The sequence below is a fragment of the Saccopteryx bilineata genome, chromosome 9 (genome assembly GCF_036850765.1).
Source record: "Saccopteryx bilineata isolate mSacBil1 chromosome 9, mSacBil1_pri_phased_curated, whole genome shotgun sequence".
Classification (NCBI taxonomy): Eukaryota; Metazoa; Chordata; class Mammalia; order Chiroptera; family Emballonuridae; genus Saccopteryx; species Saccopteryx bilineata.
The window spans coordinates 16,936,485-16,959,426 of record NC_089498.1 but is presented as its reverse complement, the minus strand read 5'-3'; the positions used below and the strand labels follow the sequence as shown (position 1 = coordinate 16,959,426).

The 22,942-nt window shown below is 48.1% G+C and overlaps 1 protein-coding gene across 2 annotated transcripts in view; it reads right to left on the bottom strand.

The window, feature by feature from the left end:
• Positions 1 to 2,304: 2,304 nt before the first annotated feature.
• CDH5 (cadherin 5) overlaps positions 2,305 to 22,942 on the bottom strand; it is a 39,371-nt gene continuing 18,733 nt past the window's right edge. For both annotated transcript variants that reach the window (XM_066242840.1, XM_066242839.1), the window contains exons 3-12: positions 20,294 to 20,582; positions 19,148 to 19,264; positions 18,038 to 18,202; positions 17,118 to 17,305; positions 15,519 to 15,769; positions 11,989 to 12,131; positions 9,876 to 10,000; positions 9,438 to 9,543; positions 6,473 to 6,718; positions 2,305 to 4,448 (exon numbers count right to left, since the gene is read on the bottom strand). In XM_066242840.1, the coding sequence (XP_066098937.1) occupies positions 3,931 to 4,448; positions 6,473 to 6,718; positions 9,438 to 9,543; positions 9,876 to 10,000; positions 11,989 to 12,131; positions 15,519 to 15,769; positions 17,118 to 17,305; positions 18,038 to 18,202; positions 19,148 to 19,264; positions 20,294 to 20,582 (2,148 nt within the window). In that variant the 3' untranslated portion in view covers positions 2,305 to 3,930. The remainder of the gene's footprint in view (positions 4,449 to 6,472; positions 6,719 to 9,437; positions 9,544 to 9,875; positions 10,001 to 11,988; positions 12,132 to 15,518; positions 15,770 to 17,117; positions 17,306 to 18,037; positions 18,203 to 19,147; positions 19,265 to 20,293; positions 20,583 to 22,942) is intronic.

Below are 22,942 nucleotides of genomic sequence, written 5' to 3'. Positions count from 1 at the left end.
TTATATAAGAGGAGCGAGAGACAAAGAGATGGAAAGAATATTTGAAGAAATAATGGCCCCCAACTTCCCAAGTTTGATAAAAATATGAATGTACACACCCAAGAATTTAATCCAAGTAAAATAAGACTTTATCTTAGAATTTATCCTAGACACATCATATTGAAACTACTGAAAATCAAAGGCAGAGGGAACATTGAAAGCAGCAAGGGATAAACAACTTAGCACATACAAAGTTTCCTCTATAAGTTTAACAGTCATTTCTCATCAGAAGCCAGGGAGGCCAGAAGATAGGGGGTTGACCTTCAAAGTGCTGGAAGAAAAAGCCTATAAACCAAGAAGTTTATATCTGGCAAAACTTATCCTTCAAAAATAAAGGAGAGATAAAGATATTTACAGATAAACAAAATGATCAGAATTTCTCACTAGCAGACCTTCCCTATAAAAAAATACTAAAGGGAGTCCTTCAGGCTGAAATAAGAAGACACTCAACGTTAGCTTCAATACACATAAAAAAAAAAAAAGATTAGCCGTAAAGGTAATTGTATAGGTAGATATAAAAGACACTTTAAATGGATATTTTCTTGTTTGTAACTGTTCCCTCCTATCCTATATGAGTTAAAAGACACCTGCACAAAGCAATAATTACAAATCGATGTTGATGGGCATACAATGTATAAAAAGTAATATGTATGACAATGGTTGTACAAAGGAGGGGCTGGTAGTGGAGCTATGTAGGAGCAGAGTTTTGTATTAAGTTTGTACAAATTCTAACTATATTGTTCTAAGATTTAAAATAGAATCCTCAGGGGAATCATTAAGACAATAACTAAAAAAAATAGAGTAAAAGATTTGACAAGATAATTAAAGTGCTACACTAGGAAATATCTAACATAAAAGAAGGCAGTATTGGGATAATAGAGGGACAAAAGAACATAAGGCATAGAAAAGAATTAGTAAAACAGCAGACACAAATCCCACATTATTGGTAATTACGTTAAATAGAAAAGGATAAAATGCTCCAATCAAAAAGCAGAGATTTGTAGGCTGGATAAACTGCCATGATCCAACTAGATTTTGTCCACAGAAGGTGCACTTTATGTTAAAAGGCACACGCATAGGTTGAAAGTAAAAGATGGAAGAAGATAGACCATGTAAAACTAACCAAAAGAGAGCTGGAGTGACTTTTCTAACATCAGAAAAAAAATACACTTTAAGGTAGAAATTGTTCCTAGATGCAAGAGGTACATTTTATAAAGCTAAAAGGGTCAATCTGTCAAGAAGATATGGCCCTGACAACAGAGGCCAAAAGTACGCAAAGCAAAAATGGATAGAATTGAAGGGAAAATAGACAATTCAGGAATAATAATAGTTGATTGCAGCACTCCACTTTCAGTAATGGAGAGACTAACTAGAAGAAGATCAACGAGGAAATAAAAGACCTGAACAACACTATACACCAATAAACCCTAATAGACCGTCTATAGAACAGTCCATCTAATAACAGCATTCCTCTTGCACATGGAACGTTCTCCAGGAAAAAACATATGTTAGGGCATAAAACGATTCTCAGTGAATTTACAAGGATTGGAATAATAAAAAACTCTCTTCTCTGACCACAATGGAACGAAATTAGAAGTCAGTAACAGAATGAAATTTGGAAAACAGGCGGATATTAAACAGTACATTCAAAGTATGAAAAAAAATCACAAGGGAAATTAGAGTAAAAATTGTAAATGAGATAAATTGATTCCTGAGAGTTTCAAAAGGTAGTGTTTGTACAGAGCAGAAATATCCTTCCTGGGGGACTTGCTGCTCTAGAAACCCTGCTGACGGGGGTCTCAGGGCAGGGCCTGGGCTGCAGTGGGCTTTCTCTGCCAACCTCTAGTTCAAGATCTGAGTCTGACTTGGAGGCATCCCCTTCTTGTTTTGATTATGAGACTTCCCAGCCAGAATTCCCATGTTGGGGTCCACACCTGCCAATAAAGTGCCGGCTGCTTGCTGTTGCCAGCCAGCCACTTGGAAATTGATTTCCTCCCTTGTTGCTGGTGTAGCTAATCTCCCTGGTTTTTCGTTTGCTGGATGGAAATGGTATTGTGGCTTCAGTTGTCAGAGGCCCTTGCCTGATGTGTAGGTGGGATTGGGGGGCATATACAGAGACTGGGTGATGGTATAGGGCTCTGGGAGGGGAGGGGCTGGACTAGGGGTCCCTGTTGGCAAATGTCCCCTGGTTCCTTAGGTCCCTCTGATGGTTGTTGTTGGTGGTGGTGTGTGTATGTTTCACATACACTCTCTCAGCTCTAGAAATGGAAGAATTCAAAATCTTTATTAGGTATACAAAACAATACAGTACGTCTTATGCACCAGTGTGGTCAATATATAGTCATTATCCCTAGAGTAATTATGACAGTGATCAGAACTAGAAGGTTACAGAAATTTGTTTACTCAACTAAAACACTTCACTTAAAATTGTTAACCTAAATAGCAACCTTATTATGTAAAAAAAACACATATGTTTGTGAGAGCTAGAAATTGTAAGTATTATTAGTAAAAAATGATTACCCCCCCCCCCCCAGTTATTGGTTAAAAATAAAGCTAGTGTTATGTACAATCCCTTGATGTATAAGGGGCCTTGCCCGGAGGGAGCCTCAGTCATGACCAGTCGTGAATCGGATGGAGGGTTTGCCTCCTCTCCTGCCCCCTCCCTTTAAGTGATGCCATTTTTCCCAGGTGAGTTTGCAGTGGAATGTTCCATATGTGGCTGAAAGTGGGAGACGCACAGAGGACTACAGGGCTTGGGTAGGACCTTCCGCAGGCTGTGCCTGACGAATGGGGCCCTGCTGGGGTTCCCTGAGATGTGGCAACATGAGGTGTAAAGGCAAATGGCGTGGCTCCATTCTGCAGTCATATTTGCGTTTGGACGTTGGTCAGAGCTGCTCATTCTGGTGGGTCGTATCTTGAGTGCCTCTAAGTCAAGAAGAGATGAGGAGGAAAGAGAGGGAGAGAGAAAAAGAGAGGATGAATGAAGGACCCGGCAAGGCAGAGATGGGGAGAGGTGTTCTGCTCCAGGAACATCTGTTCCCACTTCCCAGGCAAAACAAGAGGAGTGTCAATGAATCTCAAATTGGGGTCACCGCTACTCTATGCCCTCTTCAGAGGGCGAGGGTGTGGAGGTGGCCCTCACACGCTGATCTGTCACATGTGGTCTCCACTGTCCCTCCGGGATGAATTCACAGTTGCTTCAAAGTTCAGCAAGCCATTTCCCTGACTTCGGTTGAATTTTCAATGCTCAGTACAGTACAGTTAGTTCCTGGTGTGGCTGGCATGTGGGGTCCCCTGAGGACCCAAGGCGGATAGCTGCAAAGGGCCACCCCCTCCCTCTTGACAGGCCTGGGGAGGGGCTAAGAGTGGTAGGGGGCTTGGGAGGGTGTGAGGAAGTTGAGGCAGGGCCGGTGTGATGGACAGTCCCAGTCTTCCTTTGGATGAGCTGCAGGAATGTCACCCACAGGTCATGCTGTCCTGCCATTTGCCTCTAGGAAGACAGGCCCCAGGACCTCGCCATCCTCACCAGGGGGTTCAGGGACCTCAGGGGAAGACCTCTCTCTGGCAGTTGGACATAAGCCCTTTGAAGAGCCAGAGAAAAAGTCTTTGATTTGGGCCTGTGGTCCCTGGTGACAGGGTTATGTGGATGGCCAAGTCCAGACAGACCACTAGCTTGGATTTTCCAGTATTTTTGGGGTCGCTATCACTGAAATATGTTCCTGGACATTTCAGGACCTGGAATTTTCTCCCCAAGGTGGTGAGGCCTCTGGGACCCACCAGGAAGGGCTGCTAGGCTGGGGCGTCAGTGCTGTAACTTGGGGGCTCAGGGCCTAGTGTCCAGCTGCTGGAGCTGCAGCGCTTTGGGCCCCCAGGCCCAGAGACACGCGGCCTCTAGCACAGCAGCTCATCGTGGGGGTCCCTGCCATACAGCTCAGCCAGCATCTTGAACCTGGGCCCCCAGTCGTTGAGGAAGTCATAATCGATGTCTGAGTCAGATGAGTTAGTCCCCAAGGAGCTGAGGGACTCGGCGATGGATTCGGAGCCCTCATAGTCGAAGATGTGCAGTGTGTCAAAGGGCAGGCCGCTGCCATCGTGGTCCGCCTCGTCCTTCTTCACCTCGATCACAGCGGCCATGTCCCCTGGCTCCCCGTGCGTGGGGAGCGTGTGCCGCGGTGGCTTCTGCACCTGAGCGTACAGCGAGGGCCGCAGGTCCCGCCCCGGCCGCGGGGGTTTGGCCCCGCCGTGGCGCACCGAATTGAGCACAGACACGTCGTAGCTGGTGGTGTCCATCTCGCCTCCACCCTCCTCGTCGTAGGTGACCAGCTGCTCGTGGATCTCTGGCACACTCTTGCCGTGGGCACGGGCTTGCTTCCGGAGCCTCCGCCGCAGGAAGATGAGGAGGGTGATCACTGCCAGTGAGCAAGCAGGCAGTAAGAGGTGTGAGCCATGGCGCAGCCCCTGGCTGGCCAGCGTCCGGGTTCCACCTGTACCCTCTCTCTTCCCTGGGGATTCCTCCAACTTCCCCGTGACACCCTAGCCCAACACAGGTTTGATTTCATCCAGAGACCAGGTGGGTCCCTCTCCCTACCTCCCTGGGACAGTCTCTGCCCCCAAACCCCACTTCCCAACGTGGTCCTGACTGGCTGTCACCAGGCCACTGGTTGGGCTGAGGGGGAGAGAGACAGAATGGGGTTCCCTCAAGTTCATTCTCTCCCGCAGTCTCAGTCTCAGCCTCCCCTTCCTGCACCCCCCCAATCCTTCCTTCTGGACCAATGTGGTGCTTCCTCTGTCACTTCTGAAGGCCAGCAGGCCAGAGGTCAGGGCAGAACTGGGGAAAGAGAGGGAGCTGGGATTGGGAGGGCGAAGGTTCCGAGGAGCCGTTGCTTCCTCGATGGCTATGACAGTGGGTGACGGTGGGTGACAGTGGGTGATGGTGCCGCCTGCAGACACAGCACTCACTGCAGGAACAACAGTCACTTGTGAGCACCTGCTGGGTACGTGTTGACATGATACTGGCACATTTTCATGTGAATCACTCAAGGCAGGTATTCTTATTCTGCTTTCCAGTTAAGCAAACTGAGCTCGGGGAGGGGAGGCCGAGTGACTTGCCCAGAGCCTCCTGGTTCAGGTTCTGCGGTGTTATAGATGGCAACCCTGCGCAAGGTTCTGGGGGGCATGGATCTACGAGAGTCTCTAACCCCTGAGGAGGGGAGCACCAGGTGGTGCAGAGGGCTCCTAAAATTAGGCTCAGATCGTTCCCCAGGCTCTGTCCTTCTAGCCTTGAGACACTTAACAAGCCGTTACATACAGAAACAACGTTGAGATTCCCTCTCTGATCTGTAAGCAAAACCGAAACAGTGTCTCTGCTCTGTTTATATCTGGTGAGGTGGTTATAAGGTTAAGTGCACTTTCATGTGTGGTGGTGATGCCATTATTAACATTATTATTAATTATTACTCAAAGGGGAATCTGAGGCTGAACACTTTGCCAAAGAAGCCCCCCAGTAGAGGAGCACACTCAGGGGCCCTCCCAGGAGAGCTCCTGGCTGGAAAAGCCAGGAGCAGATAATGGGGGTCCTATCGCTGTAGTGCATAGGGTGCTCTCTGAGTCCCTGAGGGTATCTTCTGGAGGACTGGCCCCTGTCCCATCCATGGCAGGGGAAGTGCAGGAGAACTTACACCTCGGGGAGGAGCTCCCAACCACCGGCTGGTGGGAGTTGGTGGATGAACACCGGCTCTGAGTGCGACACTGCCCCCTGGTTCCCAGCGGGAGGAAGCTCCAGTGACCCCTGGTGGGGATTTGCGCGAAAATGCGCCCTTGATCGGCTGCCTCCTGTCCCTCTCTCACACACCCCCTTCCTTCTGGGTTCCGGGAACACCTCCCAAATAAACCACTTGGCCCCCAAACCCTGTCCCAGGGTCTGCTTCCCTGGGAACCCAAACTAAGGCAAGGCCTAGAATGCTCCTAAAATTCTGGAGGCCCAGACAAGAAAAAAAGAGATATCGAGGTGGGAGGTACACTATAAAAGGAAAGGAAAGAAAGCTCCAGGGAGGGTCCAAACTAGACGTTGATAAACTTTGCATTTCTTTCTAAAAGATGGACTGGATCCTCTGTTTTCAAAATAGGCTGTATGTAAAGAAATGCCTAGGACAGTGCCTGGTACACAATAAGTGTTCGAATGTATGTTGCATGTCACGCAGAAAGTATTTTAAAGTGGGGGAGGGGCTCTGAGCCACATCCTCCTCCTTGCCCTTGTCTACCTCCGTCCGCCCGTCCTTAGGCACCCAGAGAGGTGGAGCTGGCAGTTTTGTGACCCGCTGGGGCCCACGGTAGATGGCTGGCCCAGGGCTGCACCGGGCTAGAGGCAGGATTGGGCCTGGGTCCCTGGCCCCTTCCTTCTCAGCGCCCCCTCCCCACCCTCCTGGGCACTGACCTGCGATGGTGAGAATGCAGAGGAAGATGGCTACCAGCGCCTGGACGCTGACGCCCACCTGGGCAGCTAATTCCTCACAGAAGGTGAACTCGCCGCGCTCGTCGCACTTGCACACTGTCACGGCCAGTGTGTTGGTGCTCGTGAGGCTCGGGCTGCCGTTGTCTGAGATGATCACGGGCAGGTAGTGGACCTTGGTATGCTCCCGGTCAAAACCCCCATACTTGACTGTGATGTTGGCCGTGTTATCTGGAAGCACCAGAGTCTCAGAGTCAGATTGTGTTGCCTGGAGTGCCCGTCCCCTTGTCCACACTGACAGTGTGGCCTGCCTCCTCCTGAGAGTCCTCCCTGATTGTGCCAGCCCATATGCTGCCTGGGGTGTTTCTGTGTCCTTTTCATTCCCTGCCTTATGTGTCAGTCATTTGAGCACAGGTCTGTCCCTCTAAAGAGGGGTATTTTGGGCAGCTCCTTTGACTTAGCTTTTAAGAATGGCTTGGCCAGAATGTAAATAAAGTCTTTGCCTTCCGTTTCTGTGGGCAACTGATATGCCTGACCCTTTCCTCCCTAACTTCACTCTAATAACAAGAGACTCTCTTTCAGCTCACTTAATGAAGGTATTATTTCAAGCTTTAATAAATAATCAGGGGTGGGGAAAGTTTTAAAAAGTCTTAGCATCAGGCCAACTTCTGAGGCTCTTTCTGTTGTTATTCCTGCAAATTGTTTAGAAAGTCAAAACAATGCTATGTTTCTGGGGGCGCTGAGGGAATGATTATATATGGAATTGAGAATATCTGGGGCAGGCTGGAACTGGGACTCTGCTTTGGCCCAAATATTGGCTCTCCCTCCCAGTTCCAATCAGTGGTTTCCTGTACAGGAGAATTCCCTAGGGAGCTTTTAAAGCCTGATGATTTTCAGACCCCCTTACCTCCGCCCAGCTACCTCCCTTCCTTCCACATTTCTGATTCAGTGGCTTTGGGCAGAGGCCTGATAATCTGCCTTTTGTAGGCTCCCTGAGAGGTCATGATGCTTACGGTCAGGGGAGGGTCCCTGCCCCAGGATTTGGAGGGCGTAACAATCTCTGCCTCCCCCATGTGGTCTTGACTGGCTGTCAGGATTTGGAGGGGGGATTTGATGGACTATGGACTAGGACTAGAAGGGTCAGCCCACTCTGAAAGGCAGACAGAAGCAAAGGAGGCTATCTTTTAGATGGCAAATTAAAGCCTGTTGTATTTCATTATTAAATAGCTTTTTGTCTATTGTGATTGAGGGTCAACGGTATGGCCATTGACACTTTATGGGAGAAATGAGAGATTTCTCATTGCACTCAGTGGTGGGATTCAGCCAGTTTGCAGCAGTTTGGCAGAACTGATACATAATTTTTTGTTGAGTTCGGTGAACCGGTTGTTAAAATGGCACTTGTAATCAGGGTTCTCTCTAAAGTGGCCGCCTGGGCAGCTGCCCAATGGAGAAATCACAAAATTACATTCCTTACTCTTTTTTAACATTCATCTGTGCAACAGCGTGTTCTAAGCACCTGTAGTCAGTCAATCATGTTCATTTATTCTGTCAATAGGTGAAAAAAATTTGACGGAACAAAGCTTGTAATATTTGTTCACTCCATAAAACTCATTGTACATTTGATAAAATACTACATTTTAATTCCTCGTGTTTGTTACTTCAGTAGGAAGGATGCCAATCAAGAAGCAATATGGAAATATCTTAACATCTATTGTTTTTTGTCAGGTATTATATTTAATATTTTTTCATTAATATTTAAAAACTCTTATAATTTAGTTTTGTGTACCTCTTTTATTGTTCTTATTTAAGTGTTAAATGCATGAAATAATAAGCTACCTTTCTGTATATCTTTTTTTATACTTAAAACGGTCATGAGGGCAGAGAATTGGCTGTTAAATTATTTGAATCCCACCACTAACTATGCTCATTTAATACTGTAGCAGCACATTCATGCTCTGAGTGAATCCAAGACCAACAAGCTTGCCTCCTGGTTGCACATGGGGTGTCTCTGGGGTAGCACTTAAGCTTTTTACTCCATTGTGGACCCCCTCCAAGGTGGGATTGAGGCGGACCTTGGGGATGGGGTATGGGTATCTTACTACTAAAGACAGCTGAAAGTTAAATGGTCTGTCACTGGTTGTCAAGACGTCATGGCTACCTTTCCTGTCCCACAGGAGACTGTGGCTGACCCTCTGGGCCTGCCCCTCCTCTCTGCGGCCCCACTTCCTCAATGGACGCGATGTTTCTATACAGGGATCCTCATCAATCACAGTTTTGCCAATCAGGGATTCTACCCTGTGCTAGGCAAAGATTGCTCTATTTAGTTTTAAGTGTTTTTTGTTTTTCTCCCTATTTTTTGGAGGAAGCTGCTGAAACTATGGAAACCTGTCGGCTGTTGGCTGGAATTCAATCAACTCAGGATAAACACTCTCCTGAGCGCATATTCATCAGAAGATCTGATTGGCTCTTGCTGACAGCACGACTCTCCGTGTTGCGATTGGTGGACCGGATCCTACTCCAGGCCCCTGGTGGTAAGTAATTACTATAATTGAATTAAGACAAAGTTTTCTGTATCCTTGGTATTTCGGATTTCACATGTCCAGTGTTGACACTTCGGGAGTGACCTCAAAGTTCCACATCTGAGAAGGAATCCCTTGGCTAGTTCATGAACCAAGCTGACTGTCAGAACCGTGTAGCCAGTATGCTTAGCATCTTATGGGAAATGGCAGGCCATGTGGACTGGACAGTTTGGCCAGGGCACCTCTGACCGTGGAACAGACCAATAGGGTATGTGGCAGAAGTTGTATAAAATATGCCTCAACATGAAAACCCCAGGGAGGGCCGATCCCCCATTCACTGGCTTAGTCCTTGACCCTGGCACTTCAAGATTCAAATAACCTCACCTCTGACCCCTCTAAGAACCAGGCTGAGTATTTTGATGCGTACGTACCACGATTATCTATGAGGGTGAAGTTGCTGTCCTTTTTCATGGAGAATTTGAACTTCACGTTTCTTGGTGTTATGTCCTTGTCTATTGCTGAGATTTGTACCACCAGCTGGGGTGTGGAAAAAGGGGGATGGTCAGTGATGGTGTTGGGGTGGCCTGGGGTTCAGTGATGGAGACTTTGGGTTTAGACCAGACCATGGCTGCCTCTTACTTGCCACCCTAACCTGAATGATCTCCACAAAGATACTCTTTGTACCAGACCCCTCCCTGACAGTCTATTCTCCACATTTTTTTCCTCTGAGCCTCAGTCTCTCCATCTATAAAGTGGAGATAATGTCACGTTCCCTCAAGGCTGTTGTGCAGGTTACATTAGGCAGCTGACGGAGTGAGAGCCGCTGTCCGGGCAGGCCCCGCCTCCCCTCCCACCTGAGCCGGACTCACCTTGCCCTGGGCAGCGTTCTCGCACACTTTGGGGTGGTAGGGCTGGGCGAACTCTGGGGCATTGTCATTCTCGTCCAAAACTTCGATGTGGACCTGTACAATGGATTCTTTGCCTGTGGGGTTGTCTGCAGGGGGAAAGGGCTTGTCACCACAGTGGGCTCAGCTGATGTGTGGATGGGGACTCCTGGAGGGGGGTGCCTTTTTAACAGGAGGGAGGGGGCTGAGGGCCTCTGGAAGAGATGCCAGGAATAGTGTTCTGGATGAAAGGAGTGGAGGAGGTAGGGACCAACCTTCATGCAAAGGATGCTTACTAAAAACTCCTTGTAAGAATTAAAAGGTAACCTAAGTGAATTTTAAAAGGTTTTAATGAAATCAATTGAGTTAACTATTAAACAGATCTAATGATTTGATTAAGTAATTAAATTAATTTAAACAAGTATAATTTATTAAATTAATTGATTAAAAAATAATTTAAAAGGTAAACAGCCTTAATGAGATTGGGTTAATAAATCATACCACTTTAAAATATTGGAATATTTGGCCATTTATATAATGCCCATGTAAATTACATATAAAAAAATGTAATAGCCTGACCAGGCGGTGGCGCAGTGGATAGTGCATCAACCTGGGATGCAGAGGACCCAGGTTTGAAACCCCGAGGTTGCTGGCTTGAGCGCGGGTTCATCCCGCTTGAGCGCTGGCTCAGCAGCTTGATCACAGGGTTGTTGGCTTGAATGTGGGGCCATAGACATGACCCCATGGCCACTGGCTTGAGCCCAATGGTCACTGGCTTGAAGCCCAAGGTCTCTGGCTTCAGGCCAAGGTTGCTGGCTCTGCTTAAGCCCCCCCCCCCCCCCGTCAAGGTACAGATGAGAAAGCAATCAATAAACAACTAAGATGCCACAACCAAGAATTGATGCTTCTCATCTCTCTCCCTTCCTGTCTGTCTGTCCTTGTCTGGCCCTCTCTCTGTCTCTTTCTCTGTCTCTCTCATTTAAAAAAAAAGTAATAAAAAAAAGACATTTTAGTACCATGAGAAAATGGGTCTGGAATAAGGTTAAGTAAAAATGCAGAATATGACTTTATACAAATATTATAAACTTACTTGCATAAAACTATGTATAGAAAAAAAGACCACAGAAGGTACAGTAAAGTGCTAACAGTAGTTGTCTCTGAATGGTAGAAATGGGGGGTGGATAATTTTCTTATTTTCTGTATTTTCCATATTTTAATATAAACAACAAATAATTACTTGTAAAGTTTAAAAACTGTATGAATGCTATTAGATGGGGGTAAAGGGGGCAAAGGTTGATCTGGAAAATGTAGGAATCCGTCAAAATTGGCCTGGCTGTCATGTTGGGGGATGTTGGAGTCTGGGGCACCCAGCAGGAGGCAGGGCCTTCCAAGGTGGTACTGAGGGGGCCTTGGCCAAGTCACACCCTCTCCCCGTTTCTGGGTGGCGGTCTCCTGGGTAATGAATGTGGGAACGTTAATGCTTCTCTGAGGGCAGCTGTGATTTTCTCATCCAGGTTAAGGGCGCAGAACTCCCATGCCTGCCTTTCCCTTCGGCACGTTACACTAATTTCTGGACAACCTAACAATCTTGAAGTTAGAAGCTGCTGCAGATTTTAACTTCAACTCACTAACTGGAACATAAAGAGTCCCGCCCCGCCCCGCCCCGACCTCCAATAACCTTTTCTAAAGTCCACAGTAAGAAGAATCACGTGGCACTTGTTCAATGCATATTCCTTGGCCACATTTCTGGCTCACTGGAGCTGAAGCTCCAGGGAGGGTATCCATGTAGCCATGTGTTAAGAGGGGCCCAAGGGGTTCTCACTGCAGCTACATCGGCTGCCTGTTGATTAGCAGTGCATCTTAAACTGTACTGCGCATGAGGCTCTGATTCAGTCTGGGGCTGAGGCCTGGCACTTGGCTCTTACAACAAGGTCTCGCAATATGGATGCTGCTGGCTCATCCACACTTGGGGTTGAAGTGGTTGTTCAGTAGGAGCTTATAATGCCTCCAGAGACCCACAGTGGCAGATTATGCCAGTTTGTAATGAATGAGGGAAAAGGAGAATCACCCAGGTACCCTGGCAGATGGGGCTACTCACCTTTATTATCCAGTTCTTTGGCCTCCACAGTCAGGTTATACCAGGGGTGGATTTCTCTGTCCAGTTCTTTCTCGTTGTAAATGTCCCCCCGGTTGGTTATTTGGAAGAAATGGCCCTTGTCGCTGTTCCTGCGGATGTAGTATCTGCCGGCAGGGAGAGGGAGGGGTTCATGGCTTTCTGTTGTTCTTGGCCGAGTTCAAAGTTTCAGCATGAGAGACCAGGCCCTTCCGGATCTGCCCCTCGCCCCCGCCCCCATCCTCCTCTCTGCACCCTATCAGCCCCGCTGCACCCTCTCAGCCAGAGGGCTTCAGAGGAGTGCGGTGATCCCTGTGGTCTTAGCGATGTTGCCTTCACGTCACCGGACTGAGGGTGGTTCCCGAGACTCCATCAGTGACTTTCAGAGCTGAGACAAGTGGCACTATAATTAACTATACTACAGCTGGGATTGTTTTTTTGTGATGAATAAAAAATAGTTGAGTGAGACCCCAGGGGGAATAAAAAAGAAAATTAAAAAAAAAAAAAAGGAGCTGGAAGGGATAAGAAGTGAATGAACGAAAATTAAATTTGTGGAGTAAAAATTTGAACAGTACTTCCCAAAATCAAAAACAAAGGTATGAAAAGATGAAAAAAGGCAGGAAAAAAAATACCATTATAGCATGGATACATATTTGGAATACGCCAAACATATATATTTGCTACTACTGAAGAAAATTCCAGAACAAACAGGGCAGAATAAAAAGATTTATAATAAAAGAAAACTTTCCTGATCTGAGGAAAGACCCGAGTCTACAGATTAAAAGAGGTCATTGATATTAGGCATAATTAAAAAAAATCAGTATATAAGTGCTGCATTTCCCCATGTATAAGATGCACCCTAATTTGGGGGCCAGAAATTTGAAAAAAAAATGTATTACATAAAGTTATTGAACTCAAGTTTTATTTATCATAAAATTCATACAACTCCTCATTACTGTCAAAACTCCCATCCATTAGCTTGTCCTCATCTGTGTCTGATGATGAAGCACTGTCTTCAGTAATGAGCGCAAAAACGAAAAGATGGGAAATGCAAGTAAAAAACCTACACCATTGTATAAGACGCATCCAGTTTTTGGACCCCAAAAGTTTTGGAAAAAGCTGCATCTTATACATGGAGAAATTCGGTATGTCCTGTTGACAGTTTTGATTTTCAAGGCTATATGAAGAAACTGAAAGGAGTCCAGACAGAAAATAAAATGCATTCTTATAAAGAGAAACCAGATTCACCCCAGAAAGTTTCCATAAAACTAAGTGGTAGAAGACATTGATGGGAGTTTTGGAGTGAAATGTCTATAACCTGAGTATTATATGAGCACATCTAGGTGTTATGGACATAAGAAGGCAAAAGAACTATGGTTTTTGTAAATATACAAGAAATCAGGAAGTGTATCATCCACAAAGATGTGTCTTAAAAAACTTTTTTTGAAAACTTTATCTAATTTAGAAAAGTCTCAATGTAAAGCAAAAACTTGGGTTCAGAGGAATTAAAATGAAACTGTTGATTTATTCTTATACATAGGAAAGCAAAGGTGTGTATGTGTGTGTATGAGAGAGAGAGAGAGAGAGAGAGAGAGAGAGATTTTTAACTAGAAAATACAGGTCCAGGAGAACATTTATAATTTTATAGATGGAAGTAAATCTTACTGATAAAAATAAAAATGACTGTACTATATGCAAATATCTAGGAGAAAAAAAATACATGGCTGGCGGGGGGGGAGAGAAAAAGCCCATTAAGTTTGAGGTTTGGGTAGTGCAAAACAAGATAAAAGAAGTAAATTTATACCTATTATTTATGGTGAAAAATGTAAATAGGTCAAACACAAAGCATGCCAGTTTAGATGAAAAAGCAAAGCCAACTATGTTGTAGTTTTGAAAGACAACTTAATGCCAAATGAGCTAGAAAAGTTAAAAGTAGAGGTTGGAAAATTTCTATCAGGCAAACACAAATGACATGAAAACAGGGAACACAGAAGTGAGGGCAAAACGATTAAGCGGAACAGAGTGCCTTAAGGATAGGAGTTACAAATTGTAATGAAGGCCCAATAGATATAAACTGTTCTTAGCAGAACAGAAACATTAAACTACATAAAGCACAAGCCTGGCTATTCTAGGAACAAAATGAACCCAAGGACAATTGTATCACATCATAAAACAAGTTAAAGCAAAAAATACAAAATCTCCTACCACTTGTAAATGAAAGCACTGTCTCTTAAATAAACCCTTGGATCGAATGAAGAAATAAAAGCCATCATTCCAGACTATTTGGAATAGAATGGTGATGGAAACAGCCCCAAAACTGATGAGATGTGGCCAAAATGAAGGGATAATATACGGCTCACAAAAATTAGGGGATATTTTATCACTTCATATTTCGTTGTGAAATATCCCCTAATATTTGTGAGCAGTTTATTTTGTCCTTAAGAAGACCTGATAACATTGAAACTAACTCCTCCCCCAAATTGATATGTAAATATAATTCTCATTAGAATTAGAATTACAAAAAAACTGAATAAAGTTCATATGAAAGAATGTTTTAGAGTGCATAAAAATTATGTAAAGTAAAAAAACAACAACCACGGAGGGAGGGGCTTGCTTTATACGTACTGAGTTTCAGCAGAAAGCAGAAAGGCTTTGCCACAGAACAGAGAGAGTAGAGGGTTCAGGAAGAGACTCAGGTACATACGGGAACTTAGTTTGTATAGAAGTCAGAAAATGAAGAGTTATTTAAATGGTGCTTGCACAACCCCTCTGGAGTAAAATGGGACCGTACTAAGTTCACACTGACTATCAAATGTCAAGTGGCCCTAGAAAGTGTGAGTTAGAACTGTGTCTTTTGTGCCGGAGGGCGGAAGAGGGGAGTCTAGTTGAGATGGAAGAACAGGTAGTTAGTGATGGAATGGGCATGGTATGATCCAAAAAAAAAATTTTTTTTAAACAATCAAAAACTAAAAACCAGGCAAGCAAACCACAAACCGCCATTTAATGTACCTGATGTTTGTGTGCTTATGAAGAGAGAAAGGCATGACAGGGCCACATCAGACATGAGTGTGGTGAACATGAGTTATCCGGCCGTGGGGTTACCGATGCGACTTAGTCGATCTTTGTGTTGTTTCTCTGTGAAACGAACACTTTTTTCCTCTTGTGTTTTGGGAAGACAGATTTGATAAAGCATGTTAGTGGAGAGGATTCACAGATGTCACCTAGTTGGTCCCCTGACTGTCAGACCGCCCCAGGTGGGGCCTGTAGGAGCCAGGGTCCACAGAACAGGCCCTTCAAGGTCGAGCAGCTCTGATGGCCAGGGCTGTGCTAGGTGGGTGCCTGGGCAGGACAGGGTCCCAGATGGCCTCGTGGGTTAGTTGAAGAGCTTCTGCTACTCGTCCTGTCTCTGCCGTTTCTCCCCACACGTGCTGGGAGAGGCAGGATTGTCCTTAGCCGGCAGAGGCACCTCAAGGCCAGGATTGTCACCATCACCACCCGCCTCACACCCTCCTCACCCAATCTTCTTCCGAGCGGCGTCCGGGTCCACAGCCAGCACTGAGCCAACCCGAGGTTTCTTCTGGTTCTCCCGCAGCTGGAAGTGGTAGAAGGGATTCTGGAAGACGGGGGGCTCGTCCACATCTATAACATTGATGATGACGCGGGCGGTGTTTTTGGCGGAGGCGCTGCCTGAGTAGCGCAGGTTGATGGTGGGGTCCGTGGCCTCGATGGAGAAGCTGTACCGCGGGATGCGCTCATAGTCCAGGGGCTGTGGGAGGGAAAAGTGTGGGAGTCCTCTCAGAGCCAAGCACGGGCTGTGTGATGTGTGCAGCCATCCTGCGGGGTTTTCTGGGATGATACCCATTTTACAGATGAGGGGCCTGAGGCCTGGAGAGGGGATGTTTACAAGGTCATCGAGAGAGTGGCTGGGCCACTACATGTCAGGTACTTCATGGCTGGACCCTCAAGCCTGGCTCTGTGCCCTGTCCACAGGGACATACAGGGACAGCCCCAGGCCTGCTCTCAGTGGGTATAGGCCTAGTGGTTCTAGCCACAGCTCCTTAAGGACGAGTCTTATGTGTTTGCTGAAGAATCTTCTCCTGCCTTTGCCCACTTAGTCCTCTCCTCCTTACCCCTCCAGCAGCCAATTAGAAGGCAATCAGAGTTCTCGCAGAGCCCGCCCCTGCCCCGCCTCACACAGGACCTCGCCCCTACATGGGCTGCTATAGGGCTTATCCCTGGCCCCCCTTTTTGCCTTTGCACATCTTCCCTGCGCGCTGAGCGCTTTGGTACTGTGGAGGCTGACTGGCTCCCTCAGCTGTCTCCAGTCCCCAGCGCAGGGCTGGGTCAGAAACGGACTCTGGAGAGGTCTGGCTTGCGCAGTGGGGTTCTGAGTGTGCTGTCTGGGGTGGGTTGTCCCCTGACCCAGGACCTTTCATCCTCTGCATGGACATTCTGAAGGCATTTTGTGCCGCTAGCAGGACCTTCCCTCCTCTTCCAGACTCAGTAGGTCTGACTGCTCTGGCTGTCAGTAGCCACGGCCATGACCACTGCTCTCTCCACAGCACTCGCTGTTTCCTTCTGTGCTGATGGCTTTCTGCTCGAGCACCTGTAACGCTACCAGCACTCCAGTGGCTGGTGCCCCGGGCAGGCTGGGAAGTGCCAGGGAGTGAATGCCCCCAGGAGCAGCCCTCAGTCCACACCCAGCTCCTGGACTCTCAGCTGCTGCAACTCTGAGTCAGCTGTCCCCCAGCTGTCCCCAGCTGGACTGGGCCCCTACTGCCCACAGTGAAAACCTGCTCACTGAGGAATGCCACATTATCCTTCTCCTTGTCATATGTCACTGCTCCTGGGGCTTCCTGGGACCACCTCCCAAATAAACTATTTATACTCACATCCTTGCCTCCCAGTCTGCTTTGGGAGTAACCCAGCCTAAAGCACTGACCCTTCTCTCCTGCCTCCCCTGTCCCAGCCTCTGTGAGCACACGGCCAGCTCCAAGCTGACCCAGATGTGCACCTCTGACGGCCTCTGACCTGCTAGCAGCCCCTGGGCGAGGTCTGGGGATGCTGGGATCCCCCGACCCCACATGCGTCCCCGTTGCCCCAGGCCTACAAACCTTCATGGGCTTGATGATGCCTTCATTGTGGATGGGGTCTGTCTCGATGGTGAAGGTGTCCCTGTACTCCCCCTGCACGATGCTGTACTTGGTCATCCGGTTCTGGGGCTCGTCTGGGTCTTTCACAAACAGGGAGCCCAGGGGGCTGCCCACACGGAGGTCTTCAGGCACCATAAATGTGTAATTGCCTGGTGCAAATGGGATGCCCAAAGGACATTGGGTTAATGAAATAGGCAAGGCAATTGTTCTTCCTACTACCCTAATATATTCTGATACAGGAATGGGCATGGGGAAATACTAATAATGAATAGCAATAATGCTATTAGAATTTGGGGTCCCAAGGCAAAGTGATTCTTTATCCATCCATCCATCCATCCATCCATCCATCCATCCATCCAAACAATCACCCACCCATCTGGTTATTGAGCACCTACTGTGTGCCACACATTTTGCTAGGGGAGTTATCAATTGACAAGAGAGACAAGGAGACAAGTCCTGTTTTCAGGAAGCTTATGCCACATCCAACAAGGCCACCTCAGGAAAACTGGCCTGTCCTTGCGGTGGCTGAGCCTCTGAATGACACCTCAGCATTAGAGGGTGCAAGTAAAGAGCCATTTGACTTCCTCCCCAGCCCTGCCCAGGGCATGTGAAAAGCTTTGTCAGATATTTTTGGGGAGAGTCAGTCTGTGGGTGAGGTCAGTGTCTCGAGTCAGGGGGCAGGAGGACAACCTTGGGACTGTGTGCAGGGATGAGGAGCAGGGCCCCTCCCTTCACCAGATGACTTCCCTGGGCCTTAGACCCACCCTGGGTTGGCGGAGATGTAGAGGGAACCCCCTGTCGCTTTCCCGAGAGCCCCCAGGTCACCAAGTGTGGAGCACCCCAGCCTCTGCCCTCCCCAGGGTCCCCGGGGAGGAGCTTACGCTGGGAGAAGATGGGGAAGTTGTCATTGATATCCTTCAGAGTGACCAGCACAGTGGTTGTGCCCGACTCCCCACGGAGGCCCTCGGCATCGCGCGCTTCCACCACGATCTCGTACTTGGCTTGCGTCTCTCTGTCCAAGGTATTGGTTTTTGTGTAAATGAGTCCTGAAAAAAGTGTTCCAAGAAGAGCCATGTTAGCTGGGGAACTTACAGAAAATGCTGAGCTCCAGCCCTCTCGGGGACCAGCTGGCTTAAAGGTTACCTAGGTCATTCCAGTGTCCATTGGACACTGGGGTTCCCCACCCAGGGCGGGGGGTGCCAGCCCAGAGCCAGAGGCCTTCTCTGCTGAGACACCAGGGCTGAGAGACACTGGCCAGCAATGCCAGCCTCCACGCCCTGCACTTCGAGGCCAAAGCTGCCCAAACATTTGACCTGATGTTAGCTGTAGCTACCTGGAGCATTATGTTGGGAAAGCATGAGGCCACCTCCAGGCTCAGCACAGAGTGAGTGCTGTGATGGATTAGTGATGTCTGCTTGGTGCCTCACAGGGTGCAGTGGTGTCTATGCTGTGTATTGGCCGTGCCTCCAGGCCTGGCCAACTGCACTTCTGTCTTGTTCCCAAGACTCAGTCCTTACAGTTTTCAAAGTAGTACAGTCACCTTGAGTGGATCATTACAGTGGGTCATGTGTTCTCTACACATTACTAATTCAGACTTCATAGCTACCATGCCACGCTGTGGGGCCCGGGAACTGTGGCTTGCAGAGGTTAGTTGACTTGCCTGGGGTCTTTAGAGAGGGTGAGTAGGAGAACTGGGTTGGAAGCCAGATGTGTCTGAATCCACCCCAGGGCTGCTAACTAGCTTTGCCTCCTGCCTCCCGTGTCACTGCTTGGGTCCTGATTTTTGTTCTCTGGACTGGAGTCCATGTCTGAGCACCTGTCTGCTTCCTCCTGCCTTCACCATCAACCTTGTCTTCATATGTGATACCGACTCCCTCCATAGGACAGTGTGGTTCAGTGGTTGGTGACCTGTCAGACTGGACTTCCCTCAGCACCTGCACCTGGGTCATCCGCCACCCCCCACGAGCCACGGGAGGGTTAGTCACACAGACCAGAATTATCAATGGCAAAATATTTGTCTCCTTCCAGGATTTGGTACATGACAGAGGCGTGGTCTGCCACAGTGGGGTCATCTGCGTCCACTGCTGTCAAACGGGTGACTGTGGTCCCTGTGGAGAGACAATGCAGGGGGTTGCAGCCTTGTGACCGCCGGCTTCTCACCCCATTCCCAGATGAGGGCAGATGGGACTCGGGGTGTCCCTGGCACCCACTGCCCCCAGGTCTCGAGGGAGAAGAGTCTGCTTTGTTTCCTGAGGCACAGGCACGGGGCAAAGTGCTGGCAGGGGTGGAGGCCCAGCCCGGTCGGCCTCGAGGAGGGCGGACAGAAAAGCTAGTTTTCATTTACGGGGAAATGAGTGAGGCATGTACGGGTGGGTCATGAGAAAGACCCTAGAAGAGTGAGGGGGCCTCTCCTCCCCAGAAGGGTGGAAACAGAGGAATAGGAAAGTGCCCCCAAAGGGGTGGGTGTCACAGCTCTTTTCTCCTTCTATGTTAGGACCCCCATACTTAATGGGATGGTCTGATCCTGAGGCCTTGGCCAGGGACCTTTTTTAGGCCCCGCGTGGAGGCTTGGGTTGAACTGGGTTACTAACGAACAGTAACCTCGGGCAGCCGGTGGTCGAGGCTGGTGACACACCGTGGGGTGAAGGCTCTAGTCCTCCTCCCTCTTCTCCTGCATGGATGCCAGAGATGACTCTTCTTGCCTTGGTGGCAGAGTTGGCGTTATTCATGTGCAAAAGCTATGCTCTTGCTGTGTCAGTCCTGAGAGTCAGAGCAGTGGGTGGGGTTTGCTCTAAAGAGTCATGAGACATGTGTGTCTCTGATGGTTAAGGGTTAGTCCACGATCAGGGTCAGGGCTCAGTCCATCCCTAGGGTCAGGGTTCAGTCCACGATCAGGGTCAGGGCTCAGTCCATCCCTAGGGTCAGGGTTCAGTCCATGATCAGGGTCAGGGTTCAGTCCACGATCAGGGTCAGGGCTCAGTTCATGGTCAGAGTCAGGGCTCAACCATGACTAGGGTCATTACAGTCACTGCCCTGAACTCACTGTCCTGGCCCCAGGTAGTGAAGTTGCTGATAGGGAGGTTCCTTCAGGTTGGGGATGAGAAAGGAGAGGGGGAAAGGCCGGACTGAGCACATACCCACAGCCGACATCTCGAGCACAGAGGCGTTGAAAAGCCGGTGAGTGAACACAGGCCAGTTGTCATTCACATCATGGACCTTGATGGTGAAGCTGGAGGGAGCCTCCAGGTTTATGTTGGTGTTCTTGTCCACCACGAGGGCGGTGAGTTGGTACTCGGGGACCTTCTCTCTGTCTAGCCTTTCAAAGGCGTACACGTCCCCGGTGTCCTCATTGACCCGGAAGATCTTGTCGGCAGAATCTCCTTGGAGCACGTACTTGGCATTCTTGCGGCTCACACTTGATTTGATCTATGAAAGAAGGGGTGTTCTGAGCTAGGAATGGGCCGGGCAGTGGTGGCTGTGTGTGTGCGTGCACATGTACGTGTGGAAATGCATGTGTGTACATACGTGAGTGTGTGTGGTGCTGGCCAGGGATCCTAAATGTGACACTGCAATTTTTTTTAAATGTGTAGTTGACATATAATATTATATTAGTTTCAGGTGTACAACATAGTGATCCAACATTTATATTTCTTATGATGTGATCACCACGAATAAGTCTAGTAACCATCTGTCCCTGAACAAAGTTATTATGATAACAGTGACTGTTTCTCTTGTGCTGTCCGTTACATCCTCATGACTTCATTATTTCTCTATAGCTGTTCCCCTTTACCCTTTTCATTCATCACCTCCCCCCCCCCACCCTCCTCTCTGGCAACCATCAGTTCTCTGTATCTATGAGCTGTTTTTTTTTTTCCCCTGGTTTGATTTTTTTTTTTTTTCTTTCATTTTTCTGAAGCTGGAAACAGGGAGAGACAGTCAGACAGACTCCCGCATGCGCCCGACCGGGATCCACCCGGCACGCCCACCAGGGGCGACGCTCTGCCCACCAGGGGGCGATGCTCTGCCCATCCTGGGCGTCGCCATGTTGCGACCAGAGCCACTCTAGCGCCTGAGGCAGAGGCCACAGAGCCATCCCCAGCGCCCGGGCCATCTTTGCTCCAATGGAGCCTTGGCTGCAGGAGGGGAAGAGAGAGACAGAGAGGAAAGCGCGGTGGAGGGGTGGAGAAGCAAATGGGTGCTTCTCCTGTGTGCCCTGGCCGGGAATCGAACCCGGGTCCTCTGCACGCTAGGCCGACGCTCTACCGCTGAGCCAACCGGCGAGGGCCTGATTTTTTTTTTTTAAGATTCCATATGGAAGTCAAATAACATGGTGCTTGTCTTTCTTTGACTTATTAACCTTAGCATAAGAGCCTCTAGGTCCATCTTTGTTGTTGCAAATGGCAATATTTCAGTCTTTTTCACGGCTGAGTAATATTCCATTGCATGTATGTACCACATCTTCTTAATCCATTCATCTATGGATGGGCACCCAGGTTGCTTCTGGGTTATGGCTGTTGTAAATAATGGTGCATGAACATAGGCATGCATATGTATTTTCAAGTTAAGTGTTTTTGTTTTTTTTTTGGATAAATACCCAGAAATGGGATTGCAGGGTCATGTGGCAGTTCTTTTTTAATTTCCTGAGGAACTCTTGCCTCTTTTTCATAGTGTCTATACCAGTTTATACTCCCACCAACAGTGCACGAGGGCCTTCCTTTCTCCACATTCTCCCCAACACGTGTTATTTGCTGTCTTTTTGATGACAGCCATTCTGACAAGTGTGAGGTGGTATCTCACTGTGGTTTTAATTTGCATCTCTCTGATGATTGGTGACGTGGAGCATCTTTTCATATGTCTGTCGGTCAAGAAAAGAGTGGGTCTCAAGACAGAAAAGGAAGCATCAGGAAGGGTGTGGTCAGATCTCATGAGGTCTGGAAATGGTCCTAGGATTTAGCAACACGCAGGCGTTGGAGCCCTCGGTGGGAACAGCATCCAGGGGCAGTGGGTGAGAAGCCAGACAGCAGAGCAGAGAGAGGAGTCTGCAAGGCGAGGATGTGGCGACAGAGTGAGGACACTTATCTGGGGTGGGGGGCAGTAGGGAGAAAGGCAGGGTACCAGCTGGGGGTGGTCGAGCTTCCTGGCGCAGGGCTGCGGTGTGCAGGGGCAGGTAGGTGGGTACATGCGGAGGGCCTGAGGACCTGCGGCTGAGTCATCTGATGGACAGGGAGGCTCTGTGACCTGTGGCCTGCAGGGACAGTGGGGATTCAGGAGGACAGACAGTCTGGGGCCCTGGGTGAGTTGCTGAGGATTAGGATAAGATGGAAGTTTCAAACTTGGTTCTGAGTGGGCGTTTGAGGATCTATGAGGATACGAATAATGATGGGGAGTGAGTCAGCTTTTATCTGTCTTATTAGAATTCTGTGTAAGATTCCACTTGAATCTAAGTTTCTGTTTTCTTTCCCTCAAACTTTTCTTTAATAGACTTTATCTTTTAGAATTGTTTTAGAATTAAAGAGCAATTTAGAAGATGGTAGAGAGAGAGTTCTCATACATCTTGCTCCCATTTTCCCTTCTATCATCTTACATTAGTCTGGTACCTTTATTATACTCAGTGGACCACTGCCAATACATTATTATTGACTAAAGTCCATAGTTTGTATAGATGTTTAAAATTTTTACTTAATGCTCTTTTTCTGTCCTCATCATGTCTGTTTAAGCTCCTCTGGGCTGTGACAGTTTCTCAGATGTTCACTGTTTTTGATTGCCTTGACAAGAGAGGAGGTACT